The sequence below is a fragment of the Diadema antillarum genome, unplaced genomic scaffold (genome assembly GCF_040938485.1).
Source record: "Diadema antillarum isolate AM-2024a unplaced genomic scaffold, OU_Dant_1.0 scf00000145, whole genome shotgun sequence".
Taxonomy (NCBI): domain Eukaryota; kingdom Metazoa; phylum Echinodermata; class Echinoidea; order Diadematoida; family Diadematidae; genus Diadema; species Diadema antillarum.
The window spans coordinates 226,915-239,091 of NW_027271034.1; the positions used below are offsets into that span (position 1 = coordinate 226,915).

General features: G+C 37.2%; 1 protein-coding gene across 1 annotated transcript in view; it reads left to right on the forward strand.

The window, feature by feature from the left end:
- Nucleotides 1-12,177, forward strand: part of LOC139721555 (deubiquitinase DESI2-like) — a 33,706-nt gene that overhangs the window by 7,112 nt on the left and 14,417 nt on the right. Inside the window, exons 2-5 of the mRNA XM_071632870.1 lie at nucleotides 956-1,274; nucleotides 2,925-2,997; nucleotides 10,663-10,756; nucleotides 12,014-12,155. Of these exons, the coding sequence (XP_071488971.1) occupies nucleotides 1,167-1,274; nucleotides 2,925-2,997; nucleotides 10,663-10,756; nucleotides 12,014-12,155 (417 nt within the window). The 5' untranslated portion in view covers nucleotides 956-1,166. The remainder of the gene's footprint in view (nucleotides 1-955; nucleotides 1,275-2,924; nucleotides 2,998-10,662; nucleotides 10,757-12,013; nucleotides 12,156-12,177) is intronic.

Sequence of the window (12,177 nt, forward strand, 5' to 3'; positions counted from 1 at the left end):
GATCATTTCCCCCACCTTCCCATGTTTTTATTTGTGATTTTTTTATCTGTTTGATAGACAAGTTCAGTTCTCTTTCGAAATCATTCCCCTTCATACACTACTTAGGCTGTGATCTTATTATCTTCCTGTTGCATTACCTTGTTGGTACTTGCAATGATGTCAGTTACAAGTGTATGTAGCTAATTTTTTTCTAGTACACCATGCATTTTGTACTTCTGTAGGCTACATGCTGTCTGTAGATGATGTCACATAAGCAGGAAACAGTTACAAGTGAGAGTAATCAATGAAAAAACACACAGTGACACACACACACGCACCCCCCCCCCACACACACACACAAAACCCTATATAGGTAAGTGATTTTTTTTTTTTTTTAGAGAATTTGGCCAAATTATGCACAACTACATGTATGGCTACTTCAATATCATCATAATATTGCCACCTCATAGTTTAATTGTTGTTACTACAGGCGTACATGCATGTCCCTATTAGGAGACATGTTCTAGTAATTAATGTGTGTAAAATTTCTTATTCATCCTGTACATAGATTGCCTGTGATTTCAATTATTTTTTGGAGAACAACTTATTCTTGACTTTGCATGTTTTATGGGAGATAAATTTCTTCAGTCAAAAGATGATTTTTAGTAATCTGTGGTCTTTTTTTCCCTCCTTTATATGTAGTGAAAACTAATGTTTCAAGCAACATCTTTGAGTCATATAAATTTGATGCCCTAAGTGTTTTCTGTATTGGTTATAAATCTGCTGTCAGTCATATCTATAATTTCAAGTAAATCCAGAATTCAGCAGAAAATACATGAATTGTGTGCATATTTGTAATTGTCAGCAATATGTCATTTTGTTCAAATTAATCGTTGATTAACCCATTGGGAAACCCATGTTTATGTGATGATACAGATTAGATTATGAAATATCTCTATGTCTTATTTCATTTCAGGCGTATCAAATGGCATTTGCAGCTACACATTCAAGGTGGTGATTGACTACACATTAAAGAGGTCAGGTTATTGGCACATGTAGTGCTTAAAACGCGTTGCGGTCAGCTCTCTGTAAGCCCAGTGAACTGGGAAGCAGAAGACCAACGCAGGGACCCAACATCTGCTGCAGAGCTGTGGGAAGTCATACAGAAGGTGGATTAAACCACGGATATGACTGCCGTGGAATTCTGTGGCTTGTACAGAATGTCTTCGTGTGACAGCGAGAGTGAGGATAGGAGGGACAAAGGAGAGGAAGTCAGGATAAATGTATATGACATGGTACGTACATTGATGTTGATGACTTTTGAAATGATGATGCAGATTGTGGTTGGCCTAGGAACACATGATGAAGTGATGCAGTGGGGTATTTGATATGTCAAACAATCAGACGTTACTCATGTCCATTTGTTAGTGACCCATAGCAGGAACAATTGACCATTGAAGTTCAAAGATTCATAAAAGCACAGTTCGATCTTATTCTCCCACAGAAATGAGTATCATGGTGTATCTTATGAGCAACTTTCTAACAATTTCTTTAAACAAGTAGCTTTTTATAGAATGTGACAGCAGAAATAAACTGTGTTATATCCATGCTGTCTGATTTGGTCAGCTTTCCTTATGATGGTTCAGACTGCTGTAAAGGGATGGCATATCAGTATTGGTGGAGATGAGAATTGGGCTCCTAACTTTTTGTGAAATATCAAGAAACCATTTATGAAATAGTACAGAGCATACTATTCTAAGAGGAATTCAAAGTTCATTTGATGAAAATCGGTTTCGGAATGGCTGAGACATCCAAAACAAAGTAAAACAAAGCGATCATAATAAAAGGTGGGTCCCACCTTTATTAGGATTGCTCTGTTTTGGATATCTCAGCCATTTCAAAACCAATTTTCATCGTATAAAACGTTGAATTCCTCTTGGAATTACATGTTCTTTCATATTTCACGAAAGGTTTCTCGTTATCTCACTAAAAAATGCTAGAAACTTGAAGTGAGGTCTCAACAAAAACTATACGATCCCTTTAATATTAGCCCATGTTGATTATTTCCTGTGAAGTCTTGTATGCATGTCTTTCAATAGCTCTGCCATATGGACATGGCCATGATCTCTAGAGGCTGTGCTTATTTAGTGGATACGTGTACATCAATCAAAAGCTAGACAGTCAACAGAAAGTTTATGACCTTACTGCTGACAGCATGAATTAACGTGACAATGGCAGCATAAATTTAACATGACAATGTTTACAGAATCCAGTATACAGCGTCAAAGAAAAAGAAGGGAAAAAAAATAATTGCCATATTATTACTGTTGCGATGCCTGTGCTGCCAGGCCACTGCATGCAGTAAACTGATAATTTGCTTGGAGAAATTTTCCTGTGACGAGGGTTCAGTTGATACATATCACTGTTCCATCTACTCGCAATGCTTGGAAATAGTGAGACTACGTCAAGAAGTGATTGCTCTGTCACTGATTTGATGAACTACAGCCATTATCCTGTACACAAGGATTTGCTTACTTCATGCATGTCCTCACAGAAAGTTAATCAAATGAACCGACAATGTATCCAGTTTCCAGAGTGCCAGCAGGGGAATTGAATTGTAATGTATGTGAGATTTAAACAGTGTACAATGTACAAAGGTATCTTGTTTCACATAATATGCACTCAGCTCTCTGTAATGCCTTGACAGGGATCTTTTGTTATTGTCATTGTTCTTTTTTTCCCCCATCACCAAAGGTTTGTGACATATTTTGTTTTTTCTGATAGGGGAAATGTTTTCTCTTTGCTTTGTTGAACGTAGGATTGTGTTACTAGTGTATGTTCATTTTCACTTGCTTGTCACTGGAAGTTTCTGAATATTAAACATATTTCAAATATTACCCGGACTTCTTAACAATTCTTCTTTTTTTTTCCCCTTTCTGTTGCAGTATTGGACAAATGAGTATACAACAACATTAGGATTAGGCGTGTATCACACAGGCATCCAAGTATATGGCAAAGGTAAGCAGTAGGGGTCCTATGCATGGAATGTAGTGAAGAGAAATCTTCTATGATGGAAGTGTGATGAACATTACAAATAACATATCAGTATTTGTTGCATCATGTACCTTGAAGCACAGTCCCAACGCATGTTTGGCAGATATCCGGCAGTCTATGCAGTCACATTGAAACCTGCACAGTATACTATACAGCTTTGCCCATTATGTGTGAGAAAGAGAGATAGGCTGCATTCTTGTAAAATGTCTGGCAGATGAGAATTATGTACAACCTTGAATTCACACTTTGAACACAAAGACGATAGTTGCTACTGCTGTTGATAATCAAAGATTTCAAAAAGAAAAAAAAAACACACCATATGTTTGTCACAGAAAGCATTGTTTCTCAACTGTATGTAGAAGTGTTGGTTGCATCCACTGAGCCGTTTATTCTTTTTTAAAAACACAAAGCAAAGATGACATTCAACTGTTTTGGTTAACAGTGTACCTCATTAAAAAGAGCATGGTACATGTTAAATGTATTCCATTCTCAAAATTTTATTGATATTTCAGACTTTCAAAAAAGCATGTAAAGGGGTGTGCAAACTTTTCATTGTAACTTTGATACAGTGTAGATGTTTGTATGAACTTTAGGCAAAAAAAAAAAAATTGTTGTATTGGCGTAACCCGCCCGACCCTAGAAATTCCGCCGACCCTATGTTTTTTTAATTATTTTTTTTGCTATCGATATCAAGTATCTTGTTGACTGCGATCGCGATCGCAAAAAACCCGGAAGTGGAAACGGCTCTGGGAATATCGGATGTACGAGGGAGCTCCGGAGAGATCTCGCTAGCGCCTCGCATAGCCTCGCTTGATCAGTACGTCATCTGTTTCCAACACGGACGCGTACTCTATCAAGATTTATACAGTGTATACTTAGCATTCAGACTGCAATGTATCGTGCACAGTTTTGCCATAGGTTTCTTGTGTGGCGAACTTACACAAATCTGTATATGTGGGACTATAATAGAGATCGCCATGTGCAATGAAAGATCGTACATATGGGTCAGTTTGCATCTATCTTATCTAAGTCAAAATAGTAAAATATGAAGTGAAAACACTCAGGATAGGGATTTCAATAGTTCATCTTTAAATTCTGTGAAGGGGTATAATTCAAGTAATATCGGCCTCATAAATGATTTGTAGAATAGATGAACACAGCACATACGGTGCAGCAGTTGTAACTGTTTACTGAGCACGAGTTTTACACGTAAAATGCAGGTAGAAAAAAATAAATAAAAATCCGCCCGACCGACCCTATTTGAAAATCTCATGTTACGCCAATACAACTTTTTTTTTTTTTTTTTGGCCTTACGTCACTCGTACATGTAGTAAGTCGTATAAGTACTGTGTTAATTGCTTCATTAGATGTGCTTTTAGAGGGCCTTGTAGGCATTTTGCATGTAGTTTGTTACCCCTTCACTCAATATTACAGCTGTAGTACATCTTTGCAATTTAAAAAAAACTACTGTAGTTCCCTGCATTTCAGGAGTGTTGTAAGAATAATGTCCCTGGGTATAGCCCATGTTTGTCTCTCATTCTGCACAGCTTTTCCTATTCGATATAGACATTCCTATCATGTCAGAGAAAAACTTTACAGCTTTGTGACCTAATTTTTGTGAATTTCAGTCACAAATTTCTATCTTGCCCCTCCTGTTCGTGAATGTAAAAGCTTGGCTTTGCCAACATATTTACAACTGTACATATTATTATAGCAAACTGCCTGTCTTCTGCTGAATTTAGTTGGTAAAAGTTGTCTTGCTGCTTATCAATATTGTGACTTACGATTTGTATCAATAGAGTCAATATATGGCAGTATCAAAACTACTGTAAAGCCAGAAATATTTGCATGCATTTTAATTTCATGAATTTCACGAGAGCCAAGAATCGCCAAATTGAAATGCACATGATGAAAGTTCTTGTCTACACTATATGCATTGAATGCCAGGGGCAATTCGCAAAAACTCCATGCCGTGAAAAAGGCCATAGGCTCCAATTCGTGTAAATTTGTGCCGTGAAAGTACACGTGTATCTTTCTTTCTAGGATGCAGGATGATACTAACTATTTAACATAGTGTTATTGTAGGTGGTGTGATCAGAAAAGAATATTAATAAGGTTATAAAGGGAGAGCAAATAAAGGCATGTTTACAAGGAGTCAGCATTTTGCAAAAGAGAAGGGATATGGTAAAAAAAAAATGCTCATTCACACACACACACACACACACACACACACACACAGAAAAAAATGATAAGATCATGATTTTCATTTGACTGCAATGATTACACTACAGCTCTCAAATGAGGTCTCGCTGCCTATAAAACAATTTCCTGTGTGCAGTGCTTAATAATCCATCATCCATTAATGTACATTTAGCCAGTGAATTACAGCTGATTTTCAAGATTAATTGTGTTTGCAGTGCTCTTTAGAATGAAGTCTGTGCTTGCAATGGAACCCACTATCATTCATCCCATACTGTGTAACTACACTGGAGAAGCTATTGTATGGCTGTAAAGTGCCATTCATTTTGTATTTATGTCAAATCAATTTGGCTCTGTAAGCTGCTTTTCCAAGTTCAGAGCCAATCAGCTGGCATTAGTGTTGCCACTCTCTAGAGTCTGTACATATCACTTTCTCTGTTTTGTATTGTGTTGATATTCTGCTGGCATGTTTTGTAGCCATCTGTCTAGTCCAGTCATCCTTTTTTCCTTGCTGTGGTGTGAATTTTTGCCTCTTTGCAATAAAGATGCATCCTGTTGTCTGTCATAGGGTCATGCTGTCCATTCAAATATTATTTGCATGCTTGTACATAATTTGAGACTACGATAACATGCATACTGGCATACACCAAGCATGCAGTCTCTAGTTGGTATGCATGTCTTCAAGATAATTGCCCTTCAGAAGGTGAATCTACTCATGATAGTGATTAAACTTGCATGCAGTCTTTCATCATACAAGCAATGCAGTGTCATGAGTGCACAAATTATGCAGATGGTGATGTGTCACAATTTCAAGCTCATTGACCATGTCTGATAGATTTTTTTTTTTTTCAGCTGCTTCTGAATAATTGACTGTTCAGTACACAAATTGCGGGATTGAAAGGCCAGCATAGCTGAAAAGAATCCCCCTTCCCACACCAGCCCCTAGTGGCCATTTGTTGTAGTAAAAGGTTGATTTTCAAGGTGGTAGAATCCTGAGAGATTAAAGGGTGTGTACAGTTCTGGTTGAGGTGAGGATTTAGCTTTTAACGTTTTGCAAGATATTAAGAAACCACTCTATGAGATGTCAAAGAGCATGCAATTCTAAGGGGTATCAAAAGTTTATTTGATGAAAATCGTTTTTGAAATGGCTGAGATATCCCAAAACAATGTGAAACAGAGATATCCTAATAAAAGGCGTGGCCTGTCGCCTTTTATTATTATCACTTTTTTGGATATCTCAGCCATTTGAAGACCAATTTTCATCAAATAAACGTTGAATCCTTCTTAGAATTACATGCTCTTTCATATATATTTCATAAGAGGTTTCTCATTATCTCACTTAGGAATAACATAAATCCCGCCTCAACCAGTACTGTACAGTCCCTTTAAATATCCATGTAGCAAAGGCCTCTGGCATTGTAGTTAGAGACCATGCTGAATGGACTGTATCCTACGTGTACAAAGTTATATCCAGCCTTTTTAATATATTGTTTGTGTATGTAAAGAAGAAAATACAAGGGTTCTTGTGATTACTGTTTGAAGAACTGGTACATGTATGTGTGTGTGTATGTGTGTGGGTGTATGTACATAATTCATGTCTATCCAAGGATGTATCATACAGCATGTGAAGCTACAACTGTACAAGTTCCTGCGTATAAAACATGAAGAGCACATACAACTCAACTGTAAGGCAATGATAATGAACAATTTGTGATGCATTTCTGACATAGGGACATTAGCTGTATAGAGCTACATGTAGAACCAGCTTGTGCTCATTTTCTAGCATGTTTTATGAAGCTGAGTTTATACAGTATAATGCAATTGAATCATAAGATTTATAGCATACCTGTACCTTATACAGTACCGCAACACTGGAATGGATACTGATCACTGCAAATGTGTAGGTTCTTCATTTGATATACAGATGTGTACTGTATTTGTGCCAAAGAATTGGGTGGAATCAAACCAGAGTACACCAATTCAAATTGTACTTACATGTACATTGTATGTCAGCTGTCAGTTTGTATACAGTACAAAGTTTTGATATAAATTACTCACGTGAAGTACCCATTCAAGCTTAAAGGATGTGTACAGTTCTGGTTGAGGTGAGGATTTAGCTTTTAACGTTTTGCAAGATATTAAGAAACCACTCTATGAGATGTCAAAGAGCATGCAATTCTAAGGGGTATCAAAAGTTTATTTGATGAAAATCGTTTTTGAAATGGCTGAGATATCCCAAAACAATGTGAAACAGAGATATCCTGATAAAAGGCGTGGCCTGTCGCCTTTTATTATTATCACTTTTTTGGATATCTCAGCCATTTGAAGACCAATTTTCATCAAATAAACGTTGAATCCTTCTTAGAATTACATGCTCTTTCATATATATTTCATAAGAGGTTTCTCATTATCTCACTTAGGAATGTCCAAAACATGAATCCCCACCTCAACCAGTACTGTGCAGTCCCTTTAATTGTGAGAGATTTGCACAAAATATGGTATTACTCCACCTAAGATGTGGTCAGGGGTTGTAAGAGTCAGTGAAATTGTCATTTAATTTAAACAGATTTTCTGTATGTAAAAACAAACAAAAACAAAACAAAAAACAGTGTGCACGTGTATGTGGGGAGATGTATTTTTTCAGGTGTTTTATCAAGTTTGAGCAAACTTAGGTCATTTTTAACTATATCACGTGTGCTAGAGCATGAGATACAGTGTAGATAATTTTAATGCAGATATTACTGCACCATGTACACTTTGTAAATGCAGAAAGAGGGCAAAGCTGTTTATTGTTGTTTTTTTTTTTACTTGTTTTTAAATACACTGTACGTTGGATTATGCAACCATGTTCCATGACCATTGTGGTAAAGTATTAAAAAAAAAAGTCAATGCTAAAGGCTTGGATTAGCAGTGCCATGTAAGACACACTGAAACAAGAGCTGACGTCCTGACGATGTGGTAATTGGAAGTGAGTGACTAGATCCCTTTGAACTAACCCACTGTAATCCACGCTGCAGGTCATGAATGATACATGCATTCTGGCATGCTGTGCTCCCATTACCTTACCCCAAAGGGGGCTGACATTCTGGGCAATGGATGACCCATCTAGACAGTCAGTCCCTGTTCACCCAGCTCTCCTTGGTATATAGCATGGAGCTACTAACAGTAGCTCCATGGGTATAGTGAGAAAGTTGAACTGCTCTTGGCTGATTAAATTGTGATTACACTGTATGCTGAGGCAGTCACCGTCTTGCGCTGTACTAAGTACTCATGTGAAATGAAAGCAGAGGCCTTAAATGATTACACTTGGCAGTGCACACTTGTATTGTTCATTGCTCTGCTGTGCTCTTTCAATAGAATAAAGTGGAGAAAATAAAACAGCTACATTGAATTAAGCAAGAGAAATGTTGACGTACTATACGTACAATTGTACATAAAAAGCTGTGTGGGGTTTCAAAGACCAATTTGTGGAAATCATTTGGGATTTGAATCATGATATTGGCTTTGAATACCCTTCTTTAATAGACAGTTACTGTCTATTTACTTTTAAATGCTTCTATAACATATCATAGAGAGATTTAAATGTCAAATTTCCCTGGGGCTTGGCAAAATCTTCACATACATATGTATTTTATATATAATTGAATATGTGAGCAAATAGCCCCATAACAAGATTAATTCAAGTCCTTCCAGAAGTACCATCTGTTCAAAGGCTTGCAGTTAACCCAAAATGTCACCAGTTTTTAGAAGGAAAATGTACATTGCTTCATTATATAGGCCCTATTGGCTTTATCCATCTTTATAATTACTAGCAGTTACTGTCCATTACTTATAAATGCTTCTCGACCATGTTATAGAGAGTGTTAAATATCCAAGTCCTTCTAGGAGTACCAGGTATCCTTCATATGTTTAAGGGCTTGTGGCGAACTCAAAATGTCACCTGTTTTCGAAGGAAAATATTTTGACCTTTGATATTCACAAAGGTATGGCTTACAATCTACAATGGATGCTTAAAAGTAGCCAAGAGAGCTTCGAGCCTTGGAGAGTACTTACTTGTAAATGAGAAGAAAAGGGGCTCCTCCTGTAAAGCTTGTAAAGCTTCATTGAACAGGAACGTATACATGTCATCTAACTAAGGATAATGCATAACATGTACTAAGGGACTGTGACATGTCATTGCTTTGAAAGGGCACTGTAGGAATCAAAGTGAAATCCGACTTTGGTTAGTTATGGACTGAAATTAGGCTTTTTTTTCTTTTTTTCTTTTTTTTTAAACCTGTACCCCTCATTTCTCCCTCACATCATAGAGAATCAATCACCCTTGATCTGAGGGGTTAAGGGAGCCATTCAAAGCATGTCTTTGGAATGCATGACTTGCATGATCCCACAAAACTTAGGAGTACATTCACTTTCAGCTATCACAAAATCTGTATTACTCTGTAGATTGATGGCTTGCTTCAAATCTGAAGTGGATATTCTGATATTTCACTTACTGATAATTTCTGGTTGTTTAATAATGCAGTTGCATACACTGTGGTGTTGCATTAATGATCTGGCCTCACTAAAAATTTGTACCTTAGAGAGGAAAACCGAGTTGGTTGAATGAAACTGGTAAAATATGAGCACTGACCCGTCAAAGTTTGATCAAAATCAGACTAATTTTGGAGAAGGTAGGTCACTAAAGCATGACCAAGTTATCCCAACATGGTTTCCTTTTGTTGGGGGACTTTGATCTGCTTCATCTTTAGCTAACTTCTTTACTGGACTGTAACAAGGCTTGCTTAAAGATCTTTACATGCTCTTGTGTGGAAACATAACAGGCAGCCATATGACTTCTTAAATGTGTGGACAGGAATTAATTTAGTCTTCTTGAAAGATACAATTTGTGTACATATGTAAAAGAACATGCGTCTGAATAGAGAAGGATATGGAAGTTATCTTTTGAGAGGACAGCACTAAGCTAGACAAGATATGTTTGACATTCAATGTCATATCATTTGGCAATAACTGCTGTATTAAATGTTGAATGTTTTTGTTTTTCTCTACTCTGTCAATTCAAGTATCATGTATGTCATACTGAATAGAATACATTGTTGTTGTTGTTGTTTTAAAGGAAGAAGAGAAAGAGAGAAAAAATGGGGCCCTGTACATCAAACAATTTGCCCCATAACGAGTATACAGAGTAATACAGATTTTGTGATAGCTGAAAGTGAGTGTACTCCTAAGTTTTGTGGGATCACACAAGTCATGCATTCCAAAGACATGCTTTGAATAGCTCCCTTAACCCTTCAGATCAAGGGTGATTGATCGTTGTTGTTGGTTTTTTTCTGTGATAATGTCATTACAATGAATAGTATCTCTCATTCATCTGAAGGAAAAATTATATTTATGATATTGTATTTTTAATATTGTCTTTCTTTCATCTTTCAGAGTATGCCTTCGGTGGTCATCCATTTCCATTCACGGGAATATTTGAAATTGAGCCCAAAGATGTTTCAGATTTAGGGGAACAATTCAGCTTTAAGTAAGTATCATACAGAGTTTGATGTCATTTAGATATAGCATTATTGCACCAACACCAAAGAAAGACTGGAATGAGTTACTGTAAACGTGGAAATTTTCGCGGATTTCGCGCTACGTTCGGCTAGCGCGAATTAAAAAACGCGCGAATATATCTTCGCAATTTTCTATGCACATTTTGAACGGCCTGAATTGCGTGCGCTTCGTCGATGATACTGCTACGTAGTACAGACATGTTTACGCATATAGCAGTATCATCGCACGCACCGCACGCACCGAGCCCACGGCCAATTGGTGTGCTACATTCCCGCAACTACAGTACTAGTACTACAGTACATGTATCGAGTAGTTGAGCACTTGTACTCGCACTTGCGCCGCTTGCTATGTCGCTTATCGTACGCTGGCATCGCTCGATGAAAACAGCGACTATGTATTAACCCGCTGCGGAGCGCGAATTTAAGAACCCGCGAATATGTTTTCGAGCCGCTCAGCGCGAAAAATTAATCGCGCGAAAATATTGACGTTTACAGTACAGACATTTGTAGAGTTCATTTTAAAGTACTCCCCCTTTTTTAAATCATTAATTATGTATGTCTGCCTATTCTAACTGTGATTTGTAAATTAGTATGACAGTTGCATGCATCAAGCTTGGCAGTAGCCTTATTTTTGCTGGAGAAAAGTGCAAGAGATTTTGTATGCTAGAATGAAATTGAAGTCTCATGACACAAATGATCAGTGATTGGTGTTATTGAGGTAATATTTCATTGACTGGTCAAATACTGTTTGATATATATTAAGAATGTCATTAAAGTGTATGAATTCTTTATGTGTGCTCATTCACTGTAGTTCAGTCTGTTTTGAGCCGCTGTGACAGCAGCATTTGCCTTACATGTAACTAATGAAAGAAAATTATGGTAGGAGAATAGTGTATGTGTCTCAGTTGTTTTCTGTGATATTTTGTCGTAAATCTTCTTGTTGTTTGTTCAATAAAAGTGCATTTCTACAGTTGATAGTACTGAATAATGTTGAATAGAATGAATGATCTAGTGAAGGCAATGATATTGCACGATTAAAGTGACATATTCAGTAATTGTGGCCCTGTAGGGAATCGAGAGGGAATGATATTGAAGGCAATGGTATCTCACAATTACAGTTATGCATGCGATATTTGTTGTCCCGCAGGCAAACAAGAGTGAATGATAGTGAAGGGGATGTTATTGCACGATTTTACCTGACACATTGAATATTTCTTGTCCTGCAGGGAAACAATAGTAATAGGTCAGACCGATCTGACAGAGGAAGATGTGATCAAGGTTGTGGATTGTCTCGGCAAGAAATACCCCGGGGATGCCTATCACCTTATCCACAAGAATTGCAATCACTTCACACAAGAACTTGTACAGGTGAGCCTAAGACATGTACATT